Genomic DNA, 26,753 nt, shown 5'->3' with positions numbered 1-26,753 from the left:
GAATTACTGGCTCATTGCACGTTACGAAATAGAGAGAGGGAAAGCATTTGACGCTGCTTGAATGACGCGCGATGACCTCCGATTTTTTTTTTTTTTAATGCAGTCGGCAATTGAGAATAGTGCGCACTTGGCCAATTTTCTCTCTTGGGGACAAAACCTTGTCGCTTTGTCATCACCGATGCTTAGGGGAATCTGGCAACTGAGGCGTAAGAACGTGTGAAGGAGACTGCGACTACACAAGGTGTGCAGCGAAGGGCTAAAGGCGGGCTTCCGCTGAGCGCAAGACGTAAGCAAGACGGGACCGGGAATGAATTTACTTCTTAGTCCGTGTTCCTTATAACCTTATTCCGCGGATCCGCAAGTCACCGCACACTGACATAAGCTGTTAATAAAAAAAGAAAGAGTCGTAACCCAGCCAAGGCCGCAGGGTTCATTGTATGTGCAATTGCACTCCAGTGACTGACTGTGCACGTGCCCGCAGAGCGCGACACGGCGAAACAGGCGAACTCAATTCCTGATAGCAGTCAAAGCTGTGCTACACGACACGAAAGACGGGCCTAAGCAAGTGACTGCAACACTTTCGTGCGCGCTGTCGCTTCGCCCTGTGATTATTGCGCGCGGTAAACTTGTCTCGAGTTTGATACTGTGGCTCCCACCGGCACGCACGTCGATGCTGTTCTTTGGAAGAGCGGTGCTCGCGAAGCAGGCGGGCGTGCGTGTCGACGCCCTCGGGCCGCGTTGTCTTTTCTGCATAAGCGCTCCCTCCTCCTCCCTTCTTGCGGTGCGCCCCGTCTTGTTCGCAGCGCATACACGCGCCCTCTTCTGAAGCGCGCCTTCAGATCGTCGCCTGCTTGGCCGCTTTTTCTCCTCGCCTCCTCGTTTGCGAGCCCTCGCCGCGCGCTGCTCAGCTGACGTGAGCCGCCGTCGCTGCTGTTGCGATGATGTAGCGCGCTTTTCGAGGTCGACACGCTGATGGGTCGTCGGCGCTTGCTGCGCGCGGGGAGCGGCGCCGCTCCGCCGGCCGACACCTCAATCGGCCGGGTGCGCACGGCCGTCGCAGAACGTGGCCTCCCGCGGTGTGTCAACTCTGTCGCAGTTGTGTCCTCCGTGCGTTACTCCTTTTCGGTGCAGGGAGCGAACGTGCACCGAAGAAAGGTGGACTCTGCGGCTATGCTTCTCAGGCGGCTTGAGCTGCTGTCTCTGTTATGTCGAGATGCTATATACTAGGCAGTGGGTGTTCACTGTTGGCAACCTCGTATCAATACGTATCAAGGCAGACAACCGTACGTTCGTGTAAAAACTCGCAGTTGGTCTTCACCCCTACGTCTTTGGGCACACGTTTGTCGGTTCTGCCCGCTTGTCCCAATTCCGTGTCAGCGAGGTCGGTTTACATTTTATTGCCTTGCTATAATTTAATCGTTTGGCAAACCACGGACAGTAATCAGGTGAGTTGGTGAGAAAATTTAATCTGCGCGGGTTCTGCAGTAACAATGCAGGTAGATTGTAGTCAGAGCCGTATGAGCCGTCAGAGTTTGTCTACGCTGCAGTATACGGTAACGAGTGGGTTGCCGGCTCCGGCATTTCTATAGAGAATTTTAGTATTTCCAGTATTCCGGCAATCCGCCCAAACCACACCCGCTTGTTGGAATAGCGGACAAGCGAAAAGTCCCTAATATGTCCTAGTGGCGACGAAAGTGAATGACGTCACATCATACGTGACACCATGCCTGCCTATACGGGCATGGGATAGATTTCCGTGTTCACTCGTTTCACTGAACGAGTACTCATATTAAAAGCATGTCCGCTATTCCGGCAAACGGGGGTGGTTTGGGCGGATTGCCGGATGGGCGGGGGCGTAAACGTGAGCGGCCGGATCGGTGCTGCTGCCTGGTGGCGTAGAGCTCAACCGGACAAACACAGAACGAACATTGCAGTAACACTACATTCTGCTTCGCTGCTGCTGCAAATTTTCGGCAGCGGCTTAATTGTGAACACGATTACACCGCTGTCGGAATTTTACACCAGTAGCTAAGCAGAATATAGTATTTGGCTGTGTTTATGTGATTGAGCTTTGCACCACCAATCTGGCCGCTCACGTTTACGCCCCCGCTCATCCGGCAAACCTAAAGCCTATAGTGTACTAGAATAATGTCCATTATTCTAGTACACTATACTAAAGCCGCTCCATCCACGTTTCCGCCGACCAAGAAAGCGGCGGTGGCGCGTGAATGGAGGGGCTTTAGGCAAACCGCCCGCGCGTGCCGGAATACCGGACGCACTAGAATTCTCTATTGCTATGGCCATTTTTCGTTCCTTAGAACCGTCACACGTTTTGCTATGCTATTTGTATTGCTGGTTTTTCACAAGCGGCACGGCTATATTTCGTTTCATTTGCGTAATGGGCAATAGGTAGAGTTCAGTGCACTTTCCAGTCTTCAGCTGCAACTATCATTCGCTGTATCTGTCGGATCTCGAACACTGAATTAATGGTTGTTAAATATTGATCAGAAGTGGATGTGTTGCTTGATTCGTCAGGAGCGGCGTGTTGTACTTTTCATCGCCTAAGGCTCGTTTTTTTATGCTTGTAGCGCAGCTCAAAACTAAAGCGAGCGAAAGGGAAGGTGGCAGGGGTAATGAAAAGGAACGGAGAACAGGGTAGCGCTCACCCTGTGTTCTCCGTTCCTTTTCATTACCCCTGCCACCTTCCTTTTTGCTCGTTCTGAGCTGCGCTACAAGCCTAAAAAAAGTCATGGCATACCAACTCGCCCTAACTGCTACGCCTAAGGCTCGTGTTCGTGCGTAATTGTCCAACGTATAGGCGCGCATTCTCTTAAGGACGCGTTATAGTGCGGACTAGGAGTTGTCTAGGGAACATCTAAGAACGCGTTCTAAAATTCGTTATTAAATGTTCATGCGAGCCGCCTCAGGTTGTAGCAGAAATCGTTGCGTTCGCTTGGCCGTGTGCCCAGGCGTTTCCTCGAATGCGATTCTCAGGCATTACCTTTATCTATACAGCTCGTGTATCGCGAGCTCGCGGCCGACATTATCGCTATACTTTGCTGTGCTTTCGCTTCGACACTGTCCGTCGCCTTTTGATTTGTCGGCGGTTGTTCTGGCCCCATTATCCGTGCACAATTCTGGCACGAGCGCTTTCCCTTGTCTTCGAAGCTCTCGTACATCATCGTCGCTAGGTTCCGCGAATATTTTAAGGTGAAAGTCTGAAGTGGCTCATGGGTCGAAAAATCCGGTGTCCGGCATTATCGACAAATTCACCGTCCGCCGTTGTGGTACCAATTTTGATGGTAGTCGAACCGAACCCGCGACCACTGGCTGGAGTCTAACCAACGAACATTGGCGGTGTCGAATCCTCGACAACTGGTGGGAGGCGACTCCACGTCCATTGATGGGGTCGAACCCTCGACCTTTGGCGGAAGTCTAACCCACGCCCATGATGGTAGTCGAACCCGCGACCACTGATGATAGTCTAACCCACGGCCATTGGCGGGAGTCTAACCCATGACCATTGGCGGAAGTCGAACCCACGACCACTGATGATAGCCGAACCCACGACCATTGGCGGGAGTCTAACCCAATGCCATTAATGGTAGTTGAACCCACGACCACTGATGATGGTCGAACGCACGACCATTGGCGGGAGTCTAACCCACGACTATTGGCGGAACTCGAACCCACGACCATTGATGATAGTCGAACTCACGACCATTGGCGGGGGTCGAATCCTCGACAACCGGTGGGAGGCGACCCCACGTCCACTGATGGAGTGAACCTTCGACCTTTGGCGGGAGCCTAACTCAGTACCATTGGTGGAAGTCGAACCCACGACCATTGGTGGAAGTCGAACCCATGACCATTGTGGAAGTCGAACCCACGACCATTGTGGAAGTCGAACCCACGACCATTGATGGCAGTCGAACCCACGACCATTGGCGGGGGTCGAATCCTCGACAACCGGTGGGAAGCGACCCCTCGATCTTTGGCGGGAATCGAACCCTTTACCATTGGTGGTAGTCGAGCTCACGACCTTTTGTGGGAGTTGAACCCTCACTTTTGGTGGGATCAAAATTCAGTGCACCAAAATTGATGGTCGAACCTACGACCTGTCGTGTTCATTAAGGCACAGTTAATTAGGATATAGTTAAGACACTCGAACCCGCGACATTTGGCTGGAGAAAACAATAGGAAGTAACAACGCATTCTAATGAGAATGTCAAGTAATTTAATGAATGTATCGTGAGCGCGCTGGCTTTCGCCATCATCCTCTTTAGCGTAGGCTAAAGTGACTCAACTTTTTTTTTACCGTTCCTGCGCACAACATTGCAGACGCACTCGCACACGCCCTACAATTTACCCATTCATACATACGGATTCGTGCCGTGAATCAGACATATGTCTGTGCGATCAGAAAAATTGAATTATGTGTGTCGTATAAAGAATTGAGCTGTGGCATTGCGCCAAAGCAGAATCGAATAGGCCTAATGAAGACAGTCCTTAAGCAACAGGTTGCGAGCAGGCTGAATACATAGCGGACATAGTCATGGCTACGCTATAGTTTCGTGAGTCGGTACTGGAGCGCACGGAAGCCCCCTACATTTCAGCTTCCACATGTTTCATCATAGTAGTCGGAAGGTCTGCGATATCCAAATGACGGGACATAATACGGGGGGCGCGGCCTAGAGAACGCTCATTCCGCGTTTCTATGCCTGGAAACATTCGAAAAAGCGGTTTCTGCCCTATATTTTTCCACTCGTGCGCACGTCACAGGGGCTGGAGAATCAGAATCGTTACCGAGGAGCACCCCCTCCTCGCGTTACACGTGCCTAGCTTCGTGCTTCGACTTTCGTTGCCACTCGCCCTGCATGTGCCCTGTACTGCTGTTGGCGCGCCACTGTAACGAATCCTTTTCTCGTTGTCCAGGGTCCTCCGCCACAGGCGGGCCAGCAGTTCAAGTTCACTGTGACCGAGTCGTGCGACCGCATCAAGGAGGAGTTCAGCTTCCTCCAGGCTCAGTACCACAGCCTCAAGCTCGAGTGCGAGAAGTTGGCCGGCGAAAAGACTGAGATGCAGAGGCACTATGTCATGGTGAGTACCATGATGTAGTACTGCCGCCGTGCTCACGGCCGTGGCGCTGGCAGTGCATCACTGCTGATGCTTGTTCTCTTTGCCTCGCAGTACTACGAAATGTCTTACGGTCTCAACGTGGAGATGCACAAGCAGGTGAGTCTGCAGTGAGGTCGCCGTTAGCCGACGAAAACTTTTTTCTCGTCGCATTTTGGCATACGATGTTCGCGGATCGCGCTTGCCGACGTGACGAATCTGGTAGGCCGACTGTCGTGCATCTTGGGCGGTTCTCGCAAACTGCCTGCGTTTGCTGCAGTATAGCGGGAACAGCTCAAAACGAACTGGCGCATGAATCCTTCTGTTCATGTTTGACCTTTACACAAGTCAGATTAGCGGAGATTTAGGTTTTTCTTTTTTTCCAGACTGAGATTGCCAAGAGGTTGAACGCCATCATCGCTCAGATCCTGCCTTTCCTGTCGCAAGAGGTACGTTGCCTAACTCCCTGTGCAAATTGTGTGTTCGCATTAGCATCGTTCGATAGTGGACGCATGCACTTTGCTTAGTTTTGCCCATTGTTTGTGCACTCGTATGCTAGCTGGCAATCGATAACGCTACGACAGTTGAATTACGCGTTTGTACCGATGTTTGTCAGGCTTTCGGGCGATGATTGCTTACCGGACCTCGCAGACGGTCCCACTGTCGCTGACTTACCATTTGCTTTCGTCTGCAACGCAGCACCAACAACAAGTGGCGGCAGCTGTGGAACGTGCCAAGCAAGTCACGATGACCGAACTCAACGCCATTATCGGGGTATGTACAGTCTTCTTAAGGCGGCAAACTTTTGCGACATTGGCCTTGAAATTTACCGCTAACGACGTCCGCCTAAGCTTTTAGGTACTTTATACCTTGTGGGATGTTCTTTTTTTTAAAGCGAAGCTTTCTTTGCCTCATCTTTCGACTTTCCGACTGCTGCTGCTGTGGGCTGCTGTCGCGGACAGCGCGTCGGGGGGTGGTTCAGAGCGTTTATATAGATGACAGCGCGAGTAAGAGAGAAAAGGCCACGGGAGAAACTCGTTTTCACCCCACCACGTCGAATGTGCACAATGCCCTCGGGAGCTCCCTGGCCATCGCCACATTAGCCGCTTGACAGCTGTAATTATCTGTGACTCCCCTCAGAAGTATTGCAGAAACTGCAGCGCTTCCCTTTCTACTAACGTGCGAGGCCACATGGGACGCAGATAGAACTGTAGAGAGGAGAAGTAGAGGGGGAAACGGCAGTTCCAATATAAAAGAGGGGGGAGGTGACGTGAGAAGACAAGGAAACCCCAATACTATACGACAGCGGTTACGGGGAAACAGGATAAGCTTAAGTTCAAGATACGGTACAGTTCGTTGCTGCTATTTCTGAAAGATAAACGCCATGCAAATATGTCAAGCGGGCAACTTACGCAGGGCGTGCAGAAGCAGAGCCGCATTAATTAAAGCGCACCGCAGGCTCCAGGATACACTACGGAAGCGGTCGACCGTCAAATCAACACCTCTGTGGCCGCCGCGTTAGCTTTGCGGCTATGGCATTGCTCGAGGTCGTGTATTTGATCCCAATCGCGGCAGCCACATTTCGACGGGGGCGAAATGGAAAACGCACGCGCACTTAGATTTTGAGACACGTTAAAGAACATCACGGTGTCAAAATTAATCTAGAGTCCGCCACTACGGCTTGTCTCATAATCCGAGTGTGGTTTTGGAACGTACAGCCCCATAATCCAATTCAAGTTTAATACTTCTGCCACAATGCAATGTGCCATGTGAGGAAATGACAACGCTCAACCCTCTCAGAAGTTATAAAATATGGCGCACTACAACGCCTCAAGCAAACACCTCTCCCTGTGTGTTCTGTTTACTAGGCAGACAAACAGCAATGGTGCACGCAAGGTAACGTTTAACATCAACTCACCACTGTCGTGTTAGCCTAAACGTTGAAGAAATTAAGCTTTAGCCGTCAACATCACCGCTAATTATATTCAACCAAAGCATCCATCACGGAAGCTTCGCTTACATCAATTCCCACAGTGCGTGGGATCTGCATAATTATTCCTTCACATCATTATACCAACGTATTAGCCCTTACACTGTATAACATCGGCGCCGACGGCGCTATAAACTACCGCATAACAGTGAGGATTAATTTTCGCTTATGAAAATAAGCTTTTAAACACGTACAGTTTCTTTAGTGTAAGAACCGTTGTCAGCGGTGGTCGTTGCCGTGAAGCGCCAAAGCGGTGTGGTTAGAGCCCGACGTCAGTATCGCCGGTCAATCTCATTCGTCGTCGAAGTCTTATCCAGATTGCACATCTCCTGGTGTCTTGCTTAACTACCAACTGGAGCAGTCGCTCGTCGATATCTGGAAGGTTTGCGCCAAAAATGACTAAAAATCGCCGCGGCAAATGCGGTGGCAGCCGCTCATGCGCTTGCACACACCTCGGCGGTCTAGTATCAATGGGGCTTCTTATCCTTTTATTCGGCGCATAAGGTTAAGACACAATGCCAGCAGCCACGAAAGCACAAATGCCTGTATCTGGGACTAAGCAGTCCGTACTTTCATGTTATACCCATTTCATTCTATCATCCGTTTACACAATATACCAAAATCACACATTGCATACTGAGAAAAAAAATCTGTCCGCTCTCCCATAAGAGTTTCGTTGTCTCCAATAATTATGCATTCATGAATTTCGTTTACCGAGGGAAAGCCTACTCGTACTGCCGGTCACCACCTTGCTGTCGGTTATTATTTATTCACAATAGGCGCTAGGAGAAAGGAAACGTAGTCGGGTACACCATAGGATCAGCTGGAGCGAGTGACCAGTCATTTCGCGAGTATTGGGTGTGCGCAAATGACTTCTTGCTGAGGTAGGTTGACGAGCTTCTGCTTCGTGCCGCGTCGAGCCCTCGCTTGTCTTGCTGCAGCACCAGATGCAGGCGCAGCAGATGCCCGCCCCTCCGCTGCCGATGCTGTCCCACGCGGCCATGGCCGGCCTGCAGCCGCCGGGAGGGGGCCTGCCTCCCAGCACGGCGGCGGGGCTGCTGGCGCTGTCGTCGCTGGCCGCACCGCCGCCGCCCACGCACCTGGCCGCCGCGGCCGCTGCCCTCAAGGACCACCGGGCCGCTGCGGCCGCGGCTGCGGCAGCCGCAGCCGCCGCTGCCGCATCGGACGACAAGCGGTCCGCCTCTGGTGAGTGTCCGCTACGTTGCTCACTACGTCATTTAACGTCAGCCGCATGCTGGTCTAGCCAGATGGCTGTCAAATGAGCGTGGAATGTAGGTGAACGTGGCGGTGAGATTATGTGAGTGCTGTGCGCATGAATTGAAGGTAGCAGGTGCTTCGCAAGCTGCCATTCCTGGCGGCCAAGGACTCAAAGGTCACATGCGCCGCCCATGGCCAGAGCTGCCGCTGGGGTTCTTGTAGTGCTTGCAGTGCGGAGTATGATCCACCCGTTCTGTATTATTACACTGTGTTTCGCTAGTGCTGGGGTGTACTGCAACCTGGAACCAGACTACGCGCGCGCAGTGGCCATTTTGGTATTAGAGGTATGGTATGTTAGTACCGACGAAACAGCGCGGACTAAACTAGCAAGAAAAACGAAGTACATGAGATAATGCTGCCGAACACTTCGTGTCCGTCAGCTCTGTAGTGAGACGCGGTCACGCTTGTCTGCAGCAGTCGAGCAGCCGTTATGCGATGGCGCGTGCGATGCCTGGCTGTAGCTGCTTAATTCGAGATCTGTTGTGGTGACGAGCGCCGCGAGCAGTTACGCAGCACCTTTCAATGCGCGATTCTACAGCTCATTCCATCTATTTGCTCTTATGCCTTTCGGTATCGCGGCGATGAGCAATCTAACGCATTCACGTGGAGAACTGCGGCTAGAAAAGTGCCATAAACCACTGAACAAAAGCTGCTGCCCGCGACCTGCAGACCTTGCAGGTTTGCCAAGGGCGTAGCGCCCCACTTACCACCTTTCAAAAATAAAAAAAATTCTTGGCTTCCCGTAACGTAACTATATGGCCGCAGTTGCTTTTCACGAGCACGTTGGCACCACTGTTTGCCAAATCACGGCCGGACTGAACGCGCGTGCTTCAATCCTGCCGTGGCCAATCTATATCGTAACTATAGCGGCTACCGCAAGGAGTGCTACGAGTGTCGTCCAGTTCTAGCCCACGATCGCTCCCTTGCATTGATGTGAAGAGTAGTACTCTGCTGGCGAAAGCAATTCTTGTATCAGCTACTCTCGCGCCACATATTAATTTCTGGAAATTATGCATAATTTGCTCTCGGGTAACTTGGTTGACGGCTGTCGAACTTCGTAACAAAGCGATTTTAAGACCTTGCAGATACAGTCGGACTTCTTGTAGTAAATGTCTGTGCCATAGGCAAGGCGCGGGAGGCCCACTTTTTTTTTTTTCTTTCAGTCCATGTATTGACCCATTTAGTGCTGACCATTGTACAACGTTCGCTGATCTTCCAAAGGACATGGTAACAAGATCATTAGATATGATGGCAATATTCGCGGCGGTGTCACCCCCGGGCTGATTGATTTTTGGATCCCAGCTGTACGGAATCGATGCGTCGCGCTCTTTCCTTACTTCATTATTTCCCTTATGAGCGCTTGCTCGCGTCGCAGTATTTCAGAGCGTTATATTATATTGACTTCTTTATTTTCCCTTTCATTCCTTTCCTGCCTCTTTCGCGCGGCGCTAAACACGCCTGGCCCTGGCTGCCTTGGTGACTGGTGCAGTTCACAGCAGCGAAGAGCGGCATGTAAGTTTTGCATTACACATCATGACCTCCCCCGCACATGTACGCGGAACCATGTTGACAGCGCTTTTGTAGTAGCGGGTAGACGGGTGTCGTATTGAATGTATGGTAGGAGCATTGCATCGCATGGTTTATATATATATATGGATTACATGGAGGAAAGAGTTGTATGGCTCTGGAAGTAATTTTACTAGTGCTTGTGAAGTGTTTTCGCAGACGTCGTCTTCGTGACGTGAACGCTCCATTCCGCAGCGTTTGGCCTCTTCGTGTCAACAATTAATTCGCGTTTACGTAGCTACGACAGTGTCAAAGTGAAACTGGTTTGCTTTACTATAGATTCGTTTACATGATCTCGACGCGAGCGAGTCGAGATCATTTAGATGCATTTAATGCGGGTTGACTCCCCAAACCGCATTAGCGGGTTGGGGAGTCAACCCACCCGTTGCAAGCGGACTGACCGAACTCGCCTCAGCCCGCGCGCTAGCGTTTACATAAACCCGACTCGACTCGACCCGACGTTATTGTGAGCATGGAAGCATGTCTTATGGAGTATTGTAGGGTCTCCGATCGGTGAAATTCGGTCGCTTCTGCTAGAGGTGCTCACGACAGAGCTGCATGTTCGCCATGCGCCGCTCGCGTTTCATTCCACCACGCTCGTAACGTTCCTAGCATCAAGCAGCGCTGATTGGTATGAGAGAAAGACTAACCATACTCTGCGAAGAAGCTAGACAGCTGCTTGCGAAATTGATTGACAGAGTTTAGCATCAACACAGGCAAGCGGAGGGTGTTTTTTTATTCGCATGCTTTCATGGTTCGGTTCCCTTTCTTCCATGATTAGGTTACGCCCCCAGCACACGCTAAGAAACATTCCTAATTGTTGCGACGAAAACGAGCACATCCCTCATATGTACAGGGTCCTGAATACTTGGTTGCGCGTGTTCAAAAAAAAGATTTTACGCCCACCGCTGCACTGTTCTTGCTCAAATTTTGCAGAAGGATTGCATTTTGGCTTCGACTTCGTGTAATATAATACTTTGCATAGTTAATTGCCTGGTTTCTAAGAAAAAAGTGGAAATTTTCCTGCGCTTATGGAGGTGCGAGTTGCTGCCGCGACGGCGCAAGCATAAACTTGTTTCGCCACCTGTCGTCATCTGCAGAAAGCAGCGTTTCAGGGCGGGAAGTCGCCTGTTCCAGGAGCGGGCAACAAGCTGCAACCCTCTCTGAAACGCCGCTTTCTGCAGATGACTGCAGCTGGCGAAACAAGTCTGTGCCAGGGCCGGCTTTTCAGACGTCATTTTCACCATGGACGAAAACAGTTTATTATTTTTGTCTTAAAAAAACAGGTGACTAATCGTGCCAGGTGTTATACTAAACGAAGTCGACGCCAGAATGCGATCATTCTGCAAAATTTGAGCAAGAACAGTGCAGTGGAGAGCGCAAAATATTTTTGTGAACACGCGCAGCCAAATATTCAGGACCCTGTAGTGCGTGCTTAGGTGTCCCTTATAAAGAGCTTCGAACGCATACTTATCGCAGGTGTTTTTACCAGCCTATCCCTCCTGCAAGCGCTTTTCACGCGGCCATGTGACTTGCTATCGCATCGAGGGAGAGCGAGGGATTGCGTGAGATCGTGCCGCTCAGCTCTTCTCGTTTGTACTGTCCCTATTCGGCTACAACTCTGCGAAGGAGTGCTGTTAAGAAGCCACGGATTCGCAGAGGCGCGGGTATCTCGTTGCACGACGTCGTGGACGGTGTACACATGGCGACGACCGCTGCGACAGCTGACTTCGCCGTGACTTTGCGTGGCCGTGTAAACGCTGCTACGGAGGTGAACAGAGTCCTCGCGGGCTTCTAGCTGGTCTGCGCGGGGGTACTGTCTTCCCGCCCAGCCGTGGTCGCAGTTCCCGTGGTACCAGTGCGGAAAGGGGCCGGTGCGTGTTTGCGACGCGTGCACGGTGCGCCGCTACAAGTGCGCGTACAGCGGCGGCGTATTGTTCCCGCAGTCTTTTCGTCTCGAAAGACCCCCACCCCCTTAGGAAGGGAGAACCGCTGGTCGATTGTCAGGCGCCTTTGTTGCTGACGGATTGCTGCGCCCGCTGGAGCGAGCGATCCCCCGCTAGGCGGTTCCCCTCCCAGCCGACCCCACTCCCAGCAGGTCCATTGTGCGCTTTCAGCGAAAAAATACCGAAAGATGGCGGGGGGAAGTTGCATGCCGCCGCGCGGCAATTTGCGGTGCAGTACGAGTGTCGGTTGGCGTTCGCCGAGCTGGGAAGTGGGGGACGGGGGAACGGGTCGAGGGCGCCAGGGCGCCCACTTTATTGCTTTGCGTCTCGGGGCTCGCTCGAGGGCGTTTTGAAAGCGGCGGTGGGGAGGGTACGCGCGCTTCTGAGTACGTGGAGTCATCTCTCCTCTGGTTGCTGTCTCCCCGCGACAAGGGGCTGAGGAGGTTCCCCGCCGTCGGTGCTGCGAGGACGACGTCTGTTTTTCTCTCCCCCCGCAGCTCGGGGAAGAGAACCGCACGTAACGAGTCGCGGTTTTGGTTTTGTTTGGTGTTGAGGGAAGGGGGGAGCGGGGGGGGGGGGGGGTTGAATGAGGCAACGCCGAAAACACTTTGCCTCGCTGCCGGGAACCCTATGGTCCGGCTCACGTTTCTCGACTGAACGTGAGCCCACCCGGCTTCTCCGCTCGGTAGTAGGCAATAACAGCATAATAGGTTGAGAGGTGGCGGAATGGTAGGGGGAAGCCACTTTTATGTTTATGCCTTCTTATTTTGAAATAAAAAAAGAATGCCTGCTTTCTTGCATATTTTACATGCCCACGTAAGTCTAGGTTCTCCCTCTAGTATGTATACGCAGTGTGCTGAACGCTACACTACATTCACCGCGAATTGAGTTGGTGGGGGCGGTAAAATTGGGGTGACTGAATGAATAGAATTCAAGAGAGAAATGCTTGATGTACGAAAACGGCTTAATGTTTATTTTTAGCGTGATCATCATTGAGAACCAGCCCATTGTCAGTAGCATTCCTTGGTCTCACTTATGGAAGCAGAGTAAAACAGTAGCGAGGCATGAAAAAGCTGCTCTGCGGGTGATGTTTTCCATAGGAGCACCTGTGAGCTCATAAGAGACAGAGAAATGATAAGAACACATGCCAAAGCTATAATACAGGCTACTATAGAAGTGTTCCACTCTGTTGAAGGGCAGCCACCAACCACAACAGTGCATGTGGGACATTCATTTCTAAGCATTTCTAAGAATGTGGTCCTTTATGGAGCAAGCTCCTGGCCAAGTAATGCTCTTACGCAACTTGTGATGGTGCCCTGGTGTTTTAGTCAAAATAGCTGCTGTACCAGTGTTGACAATACCTCTGGTATTTACTTGTTATCAGAGTTCAGTATACTTCTCTCACACAGCCCTGTAGCAGTTGGAGCATTTCTGTTGCACCAAGCTGAACTGAAACAAAGTATAATACCTGTTACTACTTGAAATCATGGTGCATGATCACAACAGAATCAAGCAACTCTTGCTGCAGCCAAATCATCAAAGTTCTGAAAAGGCAGATTCACCATGTTATGAAAAGGCATTGTCTTTAGTGAAATGGGTGGCGTAACTGCAGATGCCAAGCAATATTATTAGGGCCCCTACAAATGGCAATACCAGCGCATTTTGTCAACAGAGTCTTAATATTATAAGGGAAAACGAGACATCCACCCAATCGTAGCAATTGCATTAATTAATTAGTTCTCTCCACCTTGCGGCTTTCTGCAGAACTATTCTGTCAGAGTCTTAATGTGTTGTAGGTATTTGAAGGCATTCAGAGAGAAGGTAGCACTACAGCAGCAGCTTCATTCCAGCTTTAGGTTGTGTAGCACACTGACATGTGGTAGCTTTGCGCTATTCCAACGCCATGAGACCGCTATTCCGACGATGATATTTTCAAATAGTTGCAATCCTGTGCCCCTACTCCCTGTCCTAACTTATTCAGTTCTTCACAGTTTTCCCACATGGAACAAGCTATGATCGGTTACCCAAATGGCCTCTTTCCTTTGGCCAAACATTCATGTTAGAGTGTTTATTGCCGTTTTCAGTTGTAGACACATTGGCTACACACTAGTCATGAGTTGCTTATATGCTGTTGTGCTTGCTTTTAGTTTAGTTTTGTGTCTGTTACATAAATCTCTAGTCATAAGGAGAAAGGCATCAAACCTGTTAGGACACTGCAGGAGAAAGTGCAAAAATATTATCCCACAGATTTCTGATTGGGTCACTATTAAAAAGGGTGCAAGAATAAATTTATCTGACTGCATGCATTTCTGTCACATGCTGAAATTGTAGGCGAGCGAGTTCAGTTATACATGCTCCTTTTGTTCATTCTTTTAAATGCTTAGAGAAACTCCATTTCACCTGGTGAGAGAGAGAAGTTTCGTGGCCGTTCTCCGGATATCGACCACGACCTCAAGAAGCGCAAGAAAGAGGACAAAGTAAGCACACTTTCGCACACATGTGGCGCTAGTGGCATGCCCAGATGGCCGTAGGAAACAGAATTGAGTTTTCCTTTCTTTGAAAGCAATGTCATTGGAGCCAGTGTTTCAACCAGGGTATTTGTCTTTGTCAGGGCAGTTGTTGCCTGAAGGACACGGAGTCCCCTTGTCGAAACATTCGTTCCTGTGACCATGTTTGTTCAACTACTGTTAATCAGTCCTGATGTGTGTTTTGTACGTGGAAGCTGTGGTTCAGATGTATGTCTCTGACTGAAATTAAATGAAGACAGCATAAACCAAAGTAGAACATTGGACCATGCACAGCCGCAGTGGTTGTGATGTAGAGGTTGCCACACATAGCTCACTTGAGACTGCGGTTAACATTTTCAAAACACCTGCACTACATGCCTCTTTCCTCCAGAGAAGCAAGGTATTTGATCAGGGATAGTTAGAGTGGTGCTTGTAAAAGTAAATTCCCCTGCAGAGTTCCCAGCAGTAAGTTTGAGAGGACACATACTTTCTGGAACGTCTTTCATTTCCTTGAACATTGCTATCTTCTGTATTCAGTATCCACAGAATTATTCTGCTAATGTAGCTGAAGTACTGCTTTTTTGTCTCGTGAAGCTATTTGAAAACAGCAATGGCATAGTAAGCTTTCATTACAAGTATAATTTTAATGACCACTGGAAAGTTTGTCTTTGGTAGAGCATTATACAGTCGATGACCGATAATTCGGGCTCCACGGGAAACGTAAATAAGTCCGAACTATCGAATGTCAGAAAAAAAAAAACGAATGCATAAAAAAAAGATGAATTTATTTACGTTTTGATGCCCCTGTGCAAAGAAGTGGTTGATTCATTGCTGCATGCAGTTGCACGTACGTACAACCAAGTTCACCTGTATTTCTGCCAGTTTTGTGTTGACTCTGTACGCCGATGCAAGGAATACAAAGGCTTGAGTCAGATCCGCATGTGAAGGCTCCGGAGCACACACACATCATCATCATCTGAGTTAGAGTCGTTGTTTGACGGTGGAAAAACTCGCTCAATTGTTTCGTCATCGTTCAGTTCGGCACATGACAACAATGTCATTGACTGTCAACGTCTGCACAGTCTTCAAATATAACTGCGGCAGGAATAGGCACGCCACAGCCTAGCAGGTCATCAATGATGCATGCATTCGAGCTCGTTGTGGTAGGCGGCAGTTCAGGCTTTCCAGTTGCGGAGTTGGGCTCATTCGGATATTTGACGTGGACTGTATTTGACGTAGACTGTCGATAACTTCATTTAAGAAAGACTTCTTGGAGCCAGCAGGGAACACATACTAAACAAACAAGCACAGAATGATGGCACGCTGTCCGGAAAGAAAATTCAACAAGCAAGAGTGAGCCATGCCCAGTGGTGTCGGAATGGATGCAACACAATTCAGACAAAGCCTCCAAGATAGGCATTTGCAGTTAAATCTCTGAGGAGCAGTGCTGCGACAAACGCAAGGCTTCAGGAATTGCCATCTAGCGTGCAATCTCTGAGGCAACGCTTGATGTCTCATATCTCTGAGGCTATACTGGATGTCTCGTCGAGGTTGCCAGAGGAGATAATGGCAGCAGAGTCGGCATGCGCTACAGCCACGAACAGAGTCCGGATAATCGAATGTAGAGCTGGCGGCTGTCCGAAATATTGGTTGTCTTTATGCATTAAGTCTATGGGGCCATTCGTGGTGCCACAAAGCTGTCCGAATTACCGAGCGCGTCTGAATTATCGGTGGCCGATTTATCGGTCGGTGACTGTACCACAAGAAACACGAGTAATGTCTACAAGATACACGTTTCATTTGAGAAATGAATTGCTGTGCTGGTCTGCTTGCAGGACAGCGATGGGGAGAAGAGTGACCAAGAGCTGGTGGTTGACGTCGCCAATGAGGTAGGCGTCCTTCATGGCTGTCCTCATTGTGCTCTTTAGATAAGCACTGTCAGTCTTGAAACCTGGTCCTGATACATACAGAAATGACCTCACGCTCACATTCTGTGTACAGAATGTTGCATATATGAATTAGAGTACCAGGTATACATGACTCTTTTGGCCAAATCACTTGCTCATTAGCGCTAAAAAATTTTCACAGAGGTGGTATTTTGCTATGCTTGCAGTTTATTATTCCATGTTTGGGTGCATATAGCTGGCTTGTTCAGGTTAACTCGGAAGTTTACAGCTGTCTCCGGTGTCGCCAGACCAAAAAAGTGCCAAAATGGAATGGCGACACCATCTCTCGCTGTAACACCATCTCTGCACACTGCAGCAAAATTGACCTTTTTGCCTGATATTGCCACAAACGTACATGGCAAAGCAGGGCATGTGCAGTCATTGTCAGTAGTTTGTAGGACACAAATATTTGTAATAGAGCTGAATTTTCACAGAGCCTGGGCACAGCCTTGAATTCAGAGTCGCAGTCTGCAGTAGTAGTTCGTGTGACCTGTGCTATGATACGTTCAGGTACAAGTAGCATGCTTTAACAGAGCAGAAATTAATCATTTTTGTGGAAACCATGTCTCGTCAGCTTTTGACACCAACTGTACATAACTATTTCAGCCATGTAGACTTCATATTCATGCAGCGACTCTGTCTGTCTGCTTGTATAAAAATGCGCAATGACACGAGACTTTTTTATGGTTTTGTAGCATAGCATTACTTGTCGATGAGCATATGTAGAGAGACCATCAGACAAGAAAGAGCATGATTAGCGATTTTGCACTGAACCTGAACGAATACTGACACATATCGTCTAATTTCTGGAAGCTCTACCGCATGCTTAGCACGCTTAGCAAATTTAAAGGGTGGGTTAAAATATGAAAATGGCGTACTTGGAATCACCAACATCATTGTGACATCATGACACAAAGCAAAATTTTCTTATGTTGTGTTTCAACAAGCCTAAGTATGCTGACGCTGTCCATAAGAAAAAGTAAACAAGAATGCTACACACATTTGCTCTGACTGTACTTTCATTTGGTAGTTGCAATGATCACAGGAATGAACCGAGCCAATGTATTATGATGTCATGATGCATCCATCTGCTACATGCCGAAACTGAAAGTAGTTCATAGAAACAAGTGTTATAGTAAATTATTTAGGGCATTCTGATGCTTGACAGTATTTCTTCCTGAGGCTACAGTGTTTGGACCTTCATCTAATGAAAAGAATGAGCAGTTGAATATGTCATGACAATACTCCTTTCAAAATAATTTGGATACCACAATATCATTGCACCCTTTGGAACATGTGAGATGCATTGATTTCTCATGCTGTGCTTTCATTAAAAATGAGCCTAAGTTCTTAGGCATATTCTGATAAATGTCATGTTGGATGATGTGGCAGGACTCTGTGGGTGCACCTAACGGGGCCCTGTCACCACGAGAGAATGGCACTGACAAGGGCCTCAAGAAGGAGCCCCACGGGTCTCCCCACTCGAGCGTCTCCTCAAACTCGAGCACGCCATCCTCCTCCAAGCACAAGGAAGGGGCCGGAGACAAGGGCGGGGGTACACCGACTCCCAAGGCAGCCACACCCACTGGAGCTGCACCATCTTCCTCCCACAAAGGTGCCAAGGCTGCTGCCCTCGGTACGGATCACCCCTGTACCAGTGGTTCTCAAATACAGTAAAAGCTCGTTAATTCACAACATGTTAATTCAAAATTTTGGATAACTCAGAAGTAGCCACCATGGTCCACCCAACAATTTATTGAAAGCGATATGTAAAGCATCCCGCTAGTTCACACTGAGATCCACACCACCACACCACCACCGATAATTCGAACTCCGCGCCATCGTGGATGGGGAGAGTGCTAGTGCGCAGGAGCCACGTTGGCGACGCTGGTGTCACCGTGCAGCTTTTCTCTTTCCATCTGCGGCCCTTTGATTAGGCCTGACTGGAGAGAGACACGTTTGCGCCTGGCCAGGCATGGCCAATGCCTCTGTTGCAGGTCGGTTCTCTCCCTTTCTCAAGGCCTTCGAGATAAAGACACGGCGCTACGTGGGTTTCTTTCTTTTCTTTTGCGGCGAGGCTGTTAAAGGGCCCCTCACTAGGCCCCGTAGCAAATTTTCTTTATTCACTGCAAGTTCTTACGTGTCCTCTAAGGAGCGTTCTGCTGCAAAAATTTTTCAATTCGGCTCATTAATAGCCGAGATAGAAATATTTCAGTGCCGCGAACCCATGATTTTGTGAGGCGAGCTCCACTGCCAAGCGAGACACTTTCTTCACTCACCCGGTCTAGCCTCCACAAGCGAAATTCCTTCCCGGCGTTCTCCCATACCGGACCTCGAGGATCGCACGACGCATACATCCTAGACGCTGCCTTAATTTTATTTTTCTATTTGCTTTCTCGTTCTTCTCTTTCTTTTTTTTCCATCTTGCAGCGCACTTCCGCTGACGGCAACGCGCACAAGTGGTTGCGATTGTCTCATTTCGCACAGTGCACAATTTTGTACACTGTGCACGAGAACACCTGGCTAGCGGTATAAGTCAGTGCTACAGGAATACTGAGGCAGACACAAGCGGACAACAGAGCGTGATCCCGCACTGGAACATGGCAGAAAATGGCAAAGTTTCGGTACCTGCACATGTGACTGCACAACCATAGGAACAAGCAGACAAAACGGAAGTACAGTAAAACCTCGTTAAACCGTACCCGCTTAAACAGTAGTACTGGTTTAAAAGTAGTAAAGTCAATTCCCCGACTCAGCGGCCATTGAACATAATGTATCTTGTATCCGCATGAACCGTACCAGCTAATTGCGTACGCATCGGTTAAAATGTAGCGTTTCCACTTTTCGCCGCGCAAACACGGCGGTACGTCGTCTCCACCGGGTGGTCCGGCAGAACAACAAGCCTCAGAGATAGGTACAACGGCCTCCAAGCGCCCTGTGCGTTTGCTCGTGAAGCCGCATCAACATCAACATCATTTCGACGCCGTGCCAGTGAGCGAGAGAGCGTTGTGGCGTCGTGCAAGCGAGGACTCGCGTCATGCCGAAGCTCGGATAAAAAAGACACCGGGTGCTCAGCATAGAAGAAAGATTAGACATCGTCCGTGCTATCGAAAGTGACACGAAGTCGGCGCTGGCCCGCGACATGGATCTGCTGTTGACTACAGTTTGTGGCATTTGGAATGCGAAGTTGCTCGGCAGCGCTGCTGCGACCGCGAAGAGATGTCGGCTACGAGGTTCGACTTTTCGCCATCGTTGCCTCTGTTGTTGCCGAAGTGTCGACTAGCGACAGTGATGAGGACGACACGGAAAGCGACAGCACGGGTGATTCAGGCCCGACAGTGGCAGAAGCTGCGCATTACGTCAGCCTCGTGAATGCAATCGTCGCAACGAGAACAGGGGCGCGATAACGTAACTATTCCAAACAAAAGGTTTTGCGAACTCCGGCACCCGGCAATGAAAAAGGCGCCCCGGGACTTATGCAGCACTAGTGCACGCGTGCACGGAGAATACGTAACGCCAACGAGAAATCTGCCGTGCAAGTGTTTGCCGAGAGGAGGGGGGCTGGCTGAGAAGCTGGCACACAGCTTGAGTAAGTTTGAGGCTGCTGTCGTCGTGCTAGGCCGCTACGGCATCAAACGAAAATAGCACTTATATCGCGCGAAATGAATAAATACTGCATGTTTTTTCCCCTTTCATTGCACTCTCTCCGAGTTCCGTTTTCGACAGGTAAGTGGGCGATCTCATGCTATTTCGGTTAAACAGTACTACCGTTTAGTACGTACTTTTTCCGAGCTCCGGCCGACTACGGTTTAACGAGGTTTCACTGTACACCTTTCTTGCTGCAGTGCGAAGTAAAGCAAAAACATGCAGACATTCGGTTTGTGTGTTTTATTATTTCTCTAAGCTTTAATTCATCTATTCAAGCAACATATTACACAAATAACAGGTGTTGCCTTGGATAATTCTCGAAGTCACATGTCACCATGAGCGACGTCGCAGTGAAAACACTTATACCTAGGTGCACTAGCATGTGTACGTCATCCTCCAGCTTGGTGCGCGGCGGCTGCGAGGAGAAGAGAAAACGGCGCTCGGTTTGAAATTTCATATCTTTCCGCGATGCAGAGCGATGTAATACTTTGCAGACACAATCATCACGCAATGTATGCTCTGCACTTGTCAGTTCAATATGGCCAGACCTAGTGAGGGGCCCTTTAAGGGCTACTTTCCCCAGGATCGTGTCCCCGTGTAAACACAAAACTATCATCATCAAGAGTGGCTCCAGCGTCGTCATCGTCATCTTTCCACAGCTGGCTCATTGGCGCCCCTCAGCGCAAACGTGTTCGTGCTCCCACGTTTGTTGTCATCATTAACTAATTAATTAATCTATTAAGAAACACAAATACATAACCAATTTTACAGCAAAGCTGTTAAGGGCTAGTTCCTCCAGGATTGTGTCTGTGTGTAGACATAAAACTCCCCATACGTGGGCCGATACCAAAGATAGTGCAGTGCCGGGCCGACCTGCTGCAGAGGTGAAGCAGGCATGAAGCACTCTCCAAACATTGGCCGATCTCGATGATAGTGCCATACTGGGCCTTAATGTTCTCCTCGCCCACCGCTCTGTACAGAGTAGAGACAACTGCACCGTCTACTACGGCGTTGGCCACGCAAATCGCGGACGCCATTGCTAACGCCTTTGGCGCACGCCATATAAACACGTTGCCGGTGCTCGTGTCTTGAAAGCGATCTGCGACATGGCTAAAGTGCACACCCACACGGGCCTCATCTTCAAAGCGATCTGCGATGTTTGTGTGATGCACATAATGCCAGTAGCTTCGTATGCGCTGTGCTTTCGACATTTCGTATGCGTTGAAGCAACAGATGCACAGAGGTCAATTGGCTTGCGGCTGCTATCGCGATTCCCAATTCCATCAGCACAGACAGTTTCCACTGTCATCGAGCGATGTGTGTTCGTGTTTACCTGTGCGCATCACACCGTGCTGGTTAATTGAGTTAAAACACGTTGACAAGCTAGGTGGTTTGGATCCACTATAGAATGTCTAAGCAGCACTGAACAAGGACGTAGAAAGAAGCAGACACACAAAGACAGCGCTGTCTCTGTGTGTCTGTTTCTCTCTGTGTCCTCATTGAGTCACGCTTACGCATTCTATCATTGTTAATCTAGTTAGTAAGGGAATGTTTACAAGTTTATACGGCCGATAAAACTGCTATCGTTACTTCATACAGCTATCTACTAATTTGCTATCACAATCAGTGCTACGCCTTTCCAACGGAGCTGCGAATTTTTTTTCTCCGCTCCGTGCATTGTGGGGTCGGCGCAGTTGGCGCGACGAATGTGAGGATGGAGCAAGAACCATCTCGATGTCGGGCACGTCGGACTGTGTTGGCCGTGTCAGACCGTGTTGGCCCCGTCCGGTTTTGTTGGCTGAGCCAGCATGTGCGCACACACGACGTCGAACTATATACGTGATTTAACTGCGTGATTTTTCAAGCAAAGCTTGTATTGACTCACAAGTGGCATTGTCGTGGTCACGCAAAAACCCAGTTGCTCCCAGAGCAGAGCATCTGTGGGAAAGGGCGGTTTGATGAGCTGACAGCTGCGCCGGCGTTGGAGCGTGAGTCATTAGCAAGGATTCCAGCTGCATAGGCACGTGCTCACGCCACGCGCGCAACCAGTCGGGGCTGTTTCGCTTCAACAGGGGAGGAAAAGGGCAGGAAAGGGCATGCACTGCGCCGGCTTTGTTTTTGTTCAGTTCAGTCTCGGAAAACGGATGGGACGGCCACGCGTTGTGTGTTCCCCAGAGGAATGGGCCGTGTTTGCCGAGCGGCAGCGAGAACTTGCCCATGAAAGGGCTCACCGTCGGTGCGCCAATCCAGTCGTTAGAGCCGCCCGAGCCTAGGCAATCTGATAGCAATAAGAAGATACCGAGCCGAGGGAGCAGGAGGCCAAAGCAATCCGATACCGTTACCTGTGGGTTGCTCAACCATGATGAAGGTCAGTTGCACCCAGGACAAGCTTTGCTTACCCCCATTTTCCAGTAGGGGAAGGGTTGGTCATTTTTTCTCTTACTTTCATTAGTTCGAGATTTTGTATAACTCGAATTTTCATAGCATCCCTGCAGAATTTGAATTAACGAGCTTTTATTGCAGTACAAGCCCACTAGGACACATCTGGGGACTGCAGAGCCATAGCCCTGTGTTATTATACAGTGGTCTGCATAACCATTATCTAACAACTTTAGTTACCGGCACTTGGTTTACTGCCACTTTGTTCTTACTTGAATTTTTCAGCAATATTGCATGTTTCTGTTCGCACTATTCACTGAAACACTTTCTATGATTGTATGCCTGTTATTTTGCAAAGCAGGCAAGAAAGTAGCCAACTGCTTTGTTGGATGATGCTGACCAAAAAATGCAATCTTGATGAGAAATTTGGGTGATAACATGGGAACAGTAAGTGCACAATCTTTAGTAAATATTTAAGGTGTTCAAATAAAAATGCCAGTGACTGTAGTACATAGTGTCCTTTTTTTTTAAACTGTCCTAGCTGTTGTGTAGGGCCCTTTGGAACGTTTCCATCAAAAAAGTAATGTTCCGCCGAATGAGGCACTTGTAATTGATCATAGGACCACTGCTCGTACTGGTGTACAAATTGTGCTGAAACTTGCCATGCTAATTGAACTGCCTAGCACTTAAATAGTGCAGGCAGCACTTCATAGTAGGACATGTGTTGCACCTGTGTAGGGGCAACCGGCCATTACTTATGTTGAGGTACATGCTTTCTGCCTCTGCCAGGTATAGACTGTGTGTAAACTCTTTGCACTTCACAGGGACATGATTGAGCATAGAATGTAAATTCTGTCTCCTGCATGACGGTGCAGCCATGGAGAGGCCAGGGAATAGCGCGCCAAGCTAGGGCAGGCCATTTTCAACTCATTTTTGTCAAAGGCTAAATGGGCTGGCATTGGTAATGTTTAATAAGAGATTCAAATAGCAGCAACACTGTCTGGCCAGCACAGGCCTTTCTTTTACTTGTATCACAATTATAATACAGCGCCAGGGATGCAGAGAGCAAAATAAAACAACAGGAGGGTGCGATGACTCTCAACTGCAGTTTATTCAAAAAATGTGGAGTATAAACCTTTCAAAAAAGCCACCTGGCAGACATATCATAAATGGCATATAAAAAAATAATGCATTGTTTTTCGTTTTTTGTTTTTTTCACTGCCCTGTTGTTTCTTTTTGCTTTCTGCATCCCTGGCATTGTTTTATAATTATGTTACCACATCGACTCACCTAGCTGTCCATGCTTTTACTTGTATGTCTGGGTGACAAGGCCAAGTCAAGTTTTACACGTAGTAAAGAGACATGCGTGTGCAAATCATGCTATAATTACTGTGCAACAATAAGACACATCAGTTAACTTGGAAAAGTAACTAATGCAAGTATGTTGTAGCTTTGGGTGTGTTGGTTCTGCATTATGATGACCAGCACATGATGCAGGACGAAAGAGGCAAGTAGATGGGGGCAAGCACTGATCTGCGTCTCCTTATTATGTCACACGCTGGTTGTCACAATGCAGATATTTTCACATGCCTTCTTTTTTTTTTTTTTTGGTAGCTTTGCATCCATGTTGCTTCGGGCCTTGGTTCAACGCGTAGCTCCTTTGGCGTTCCCTCACAGGGCCACCGTACCCATACCCTCTGCACGGTGGAGGACCTGGTGCCCATGGCATGCCAGCTGATCTCAGTGCAGCAGCCTATCCACAAGGTGTTCTGCACAACAGCATAGCACCAGGCCTCAACTCGTACTCCAGAGGACTGGTGAGGGCATTTCCCTGTCCAGCACTTATCTTGACAATCAATGCCCGAAGCCACACTAGATGTCAAGAATTGGAGTAACCTTCTCTGACTTGTATTGGGTCACATTGAAATTCACTGCGGCTTAAAGACAACGAGGAAGAAAGGGGCTCGTTACATTTAAAGGGCCTTTCACCAGGTTTGGGCATTACAAACAAACAAATGTGCGTAGATTGTGCGGTGGTAATTGCATCTGTAAAGTATGAAAGTACTGCATGGTGCAAGAACTGTCGAAATTTCAAGCAAAAGGCCATACACCATTCCTCTTGAGAGACCTGCATTTCAAGCTAGGGAGTCAAGGTCGTACACAAAACGCACTGCTTGCAATGTCACTAACCATCGCACGTGAGATTTGGTTAATCATCCAATGCGGAACGTGCAATGTTGCCATTCGTGATGCGGTGCCCAGCAATGAAGGAAGGGAAGAAGAGAAAAAGGACATAGGTACATCAAGTGACTGTAACGTGGTCTCTAGGCTCCGATATGGGAGAAGGCATGGAAGGAATGCTGCCTGCGGACACTGGTCGAGGCAAATGGGGGGAGTGTCTATGATGGCAGTAACGATCACCTCCTCGCAGCATGGTAACCGGACAACTCAATTTCCTTTACCTCCTCTAATAATGAACTGATTTGAAAAATTGTTTTGGTAATATGCTCCCTAGGCAGCAGCTTACAACTTCCACTGTATAACCGAAATTTGCAACGAGTTCTCTTGAGGCACCTGTGAATAGCTTTCTTTGGCTCTTTGACTCTTTTTCGTGGTTGGCAGCCAGTATCTCTCCACTGATGCAAAGGGAACATTCTCTCGCACAGTAGAGTTGAGGGGTGTGTTTATCGCTAAACGCTAACTAGCTCTTGGGAGACACACAAGGTGATACCCGAGAGGTCTGTAGTACCTGAAGGTTAAGATGCTGTGATCAGTAGTGGCACTGTCTTGTTTCTCTTTCACTGGGGCTCAAGGTTGCAGAGTGCATTGTCACCAAAGTCTGTTGCCTGTCTCTTGTTGAGGTGCTCCATTTTGTATTGCCGTATCACCACAGCTTCGCTTAAATGCATGAATTCAGAGTGAATGCTAGGGGGAGAGTACCTGGCCACGGTGGAGTAAACGAGCGGAAAGTTTACGTTCAGATGCTCAGCCATCTTCATGCTGTCATTATTCTTTTGTCGTTATGCTGTCTTTTACTTTTTCATCTTCAGCTAATCTTTCAGTCATGCGCATGCTCTTTGATTTTAATTTTCTATATTTAACATTATTTCTCAAAGAAACTCAGTTGTTAGTTTGTGCTTCTGTCAACGTTTCCTTTTCTTGTAACCCATGCTGAATGTTCAACACGAACACAATGTAGGATACCATCGTCCAGCTTACCTTCCTGCTGTTACACAAATCAAATTGTTGCCTTTTTCTGTGGCATGGCAAAGCTGTGATGTTCCCAAGCTCGTCACCAGCTTGTTTCCCACATCTTGCCTTGGCATGTTCCTTGCCTCAACATATCTTCATTTAAAGAAATGCTGAAGAGAACTAAACAGTAAGTTGGTGAAGGCAAAATGTTCATACAATAAATTTGCAGACAATTTTCGCACCAAATGCTTTTTCTCTGCATTTGCTTCTCTCCATTTGCATTTGTCATTGACAAGCTATGTAGGAGGTTTCTCATTTGCGGCTGCATGATTATTGAAGCATTGGTGCCAAAGTGCAGTGTGTATTTCTGCTTGACCAGAAAAATGGCGCCAACACCTTTATTGTCCCCCAGAATGTAACATTCAGGATGAGTTGTCTGTTTCAGTGTCGCCATTATTTCACTGATATTTGTAACCTGACTTCATTTTATGCTGAAATGCAGGTTGGCTATGAACCACATCCATCAATGCGAGGCCCGGGATTTGGCTCTATACCAGGAGGAAAACCGTGAGTCTCATAATTTTCATTTGTAGCGAACACACGTTCAGAAAAAGATTAGATTTTTTTTCACAAACACGCTGTTGCACGTACTGATAAAGGTTTATTGGTAATATACTTAGTAAATAGCAGGCCAGCAGAGTGGTCATTTCCCTTGGCAACAGTTAGTGGAATCTCTTTTGAAATAAAGATCTTGTCAGTGGGCATGTTTGCAGTCTGTGATATACACTGCAAGTTCCAAACCTGGCACTTTTTGTTTTTTAGCCAGTTACTCTTCACTACCACTATGTTGGTGATAGGGTGCAACAAGCTTAAAGAAGATGGAAGTAGCCAATAGTCTATCAATGGACAGAGATGAATAGCAATGGGCAACAACCTCCAGCAAAAAGTTTCTGCTCTATAACAGGACGGAATGAAAGGTTGCTACTACAACAGCGTAACAGCGAGTCCACTTTGTTTTACGAAAACCATTTAGTGTGGCAAGACACATTGTAAACAAGGATGGATACCATATTTGCTCATGTATTGAATGCACTTTCTTTTTTCACGAAAAACTGAAGCAGAGTTGGGGGGGACGCGTTTATTATGCAGGGTAAATTCTACGAAAACTTTTTCGGGATGAGCAAAA

The 26,753-nt window shown here is 48.6% G+C and overlaps 1 protein-coding gene across 2 annotated transcripts in view; it reads left to right on the top strand.

The window, feature by feature from the left end:
* LOC126520314 (transducin-like enhancer protein 4) overlaps positions 1–26,753 on the top strand; it is a 62,558-nt gene that overhangs the window by 11,031 nt on the left and 24,774 nt on the right. Inside the window, exons 2-12 of one of the 2 annotated variants that reach the window (XM_050169279.2) lie at positions 4,936–5,100; positions 5,191–5,235; positions 5,502–5,564; positions 5,815–5,889; positions 8,047–8,311; positions 9,873–9,895; positions 14,280–14,372; positions 16,238–16,291; positions 17,741–17,963; positions 24,053–24,192; positions 26,070–26,134. In XM_050169279.2, coding sequence (XP_050025236.1) covers positions 4,936–5,100; positions 5,191–5,235; positions 5,502–5,564; positions 5,815–5,889; positions 8,047–8,311; positions 9,873–9,895; positions 14,280–14,372; positions 16,238–16,291; positions 17,741–17,963; positions 24,053–24,192; positions 26,070–26,134 — 1,211 coding nt within the window. Of the gene's footprint in view, positions 1–4,935; positions 5,101–5,190; positions 5,236–5,501; positions 5,565–5,814; positions 5,890–8,046; positions 8,312–9,872; positions 9,896–14,279; positions 14,373–16,237; positions 16,292–17,740; positions 17,985–24,052; positions 24,193–26,069; positions 26,135–26,753 lie in introns of both variants that reach the window. The other variant, XM_050169275.3, reaches the window with a different exon arrangement.

The sequence above is a fragment of the Dermacentor andersoni genome, chromosome 3 (genome assembly GCF_023375885.2).
Source record: "Dermacentor andersoni chromosome 3, qqDerAnde1_hic_scaffold, whole genome shotgun sequence".
NCBI classification, from domain to species: Eukaryota; Metazoa; Arthropoda; class Arachnida; order Ixodida; family Ixodidae; genus Dermacentor; species Dermacentor andersoni.
The sequence above is the reverse complement of the archived record's forward strand: the minus strand, read 5'-3'. Positions and strand labels throughout refer to the sequence as shown.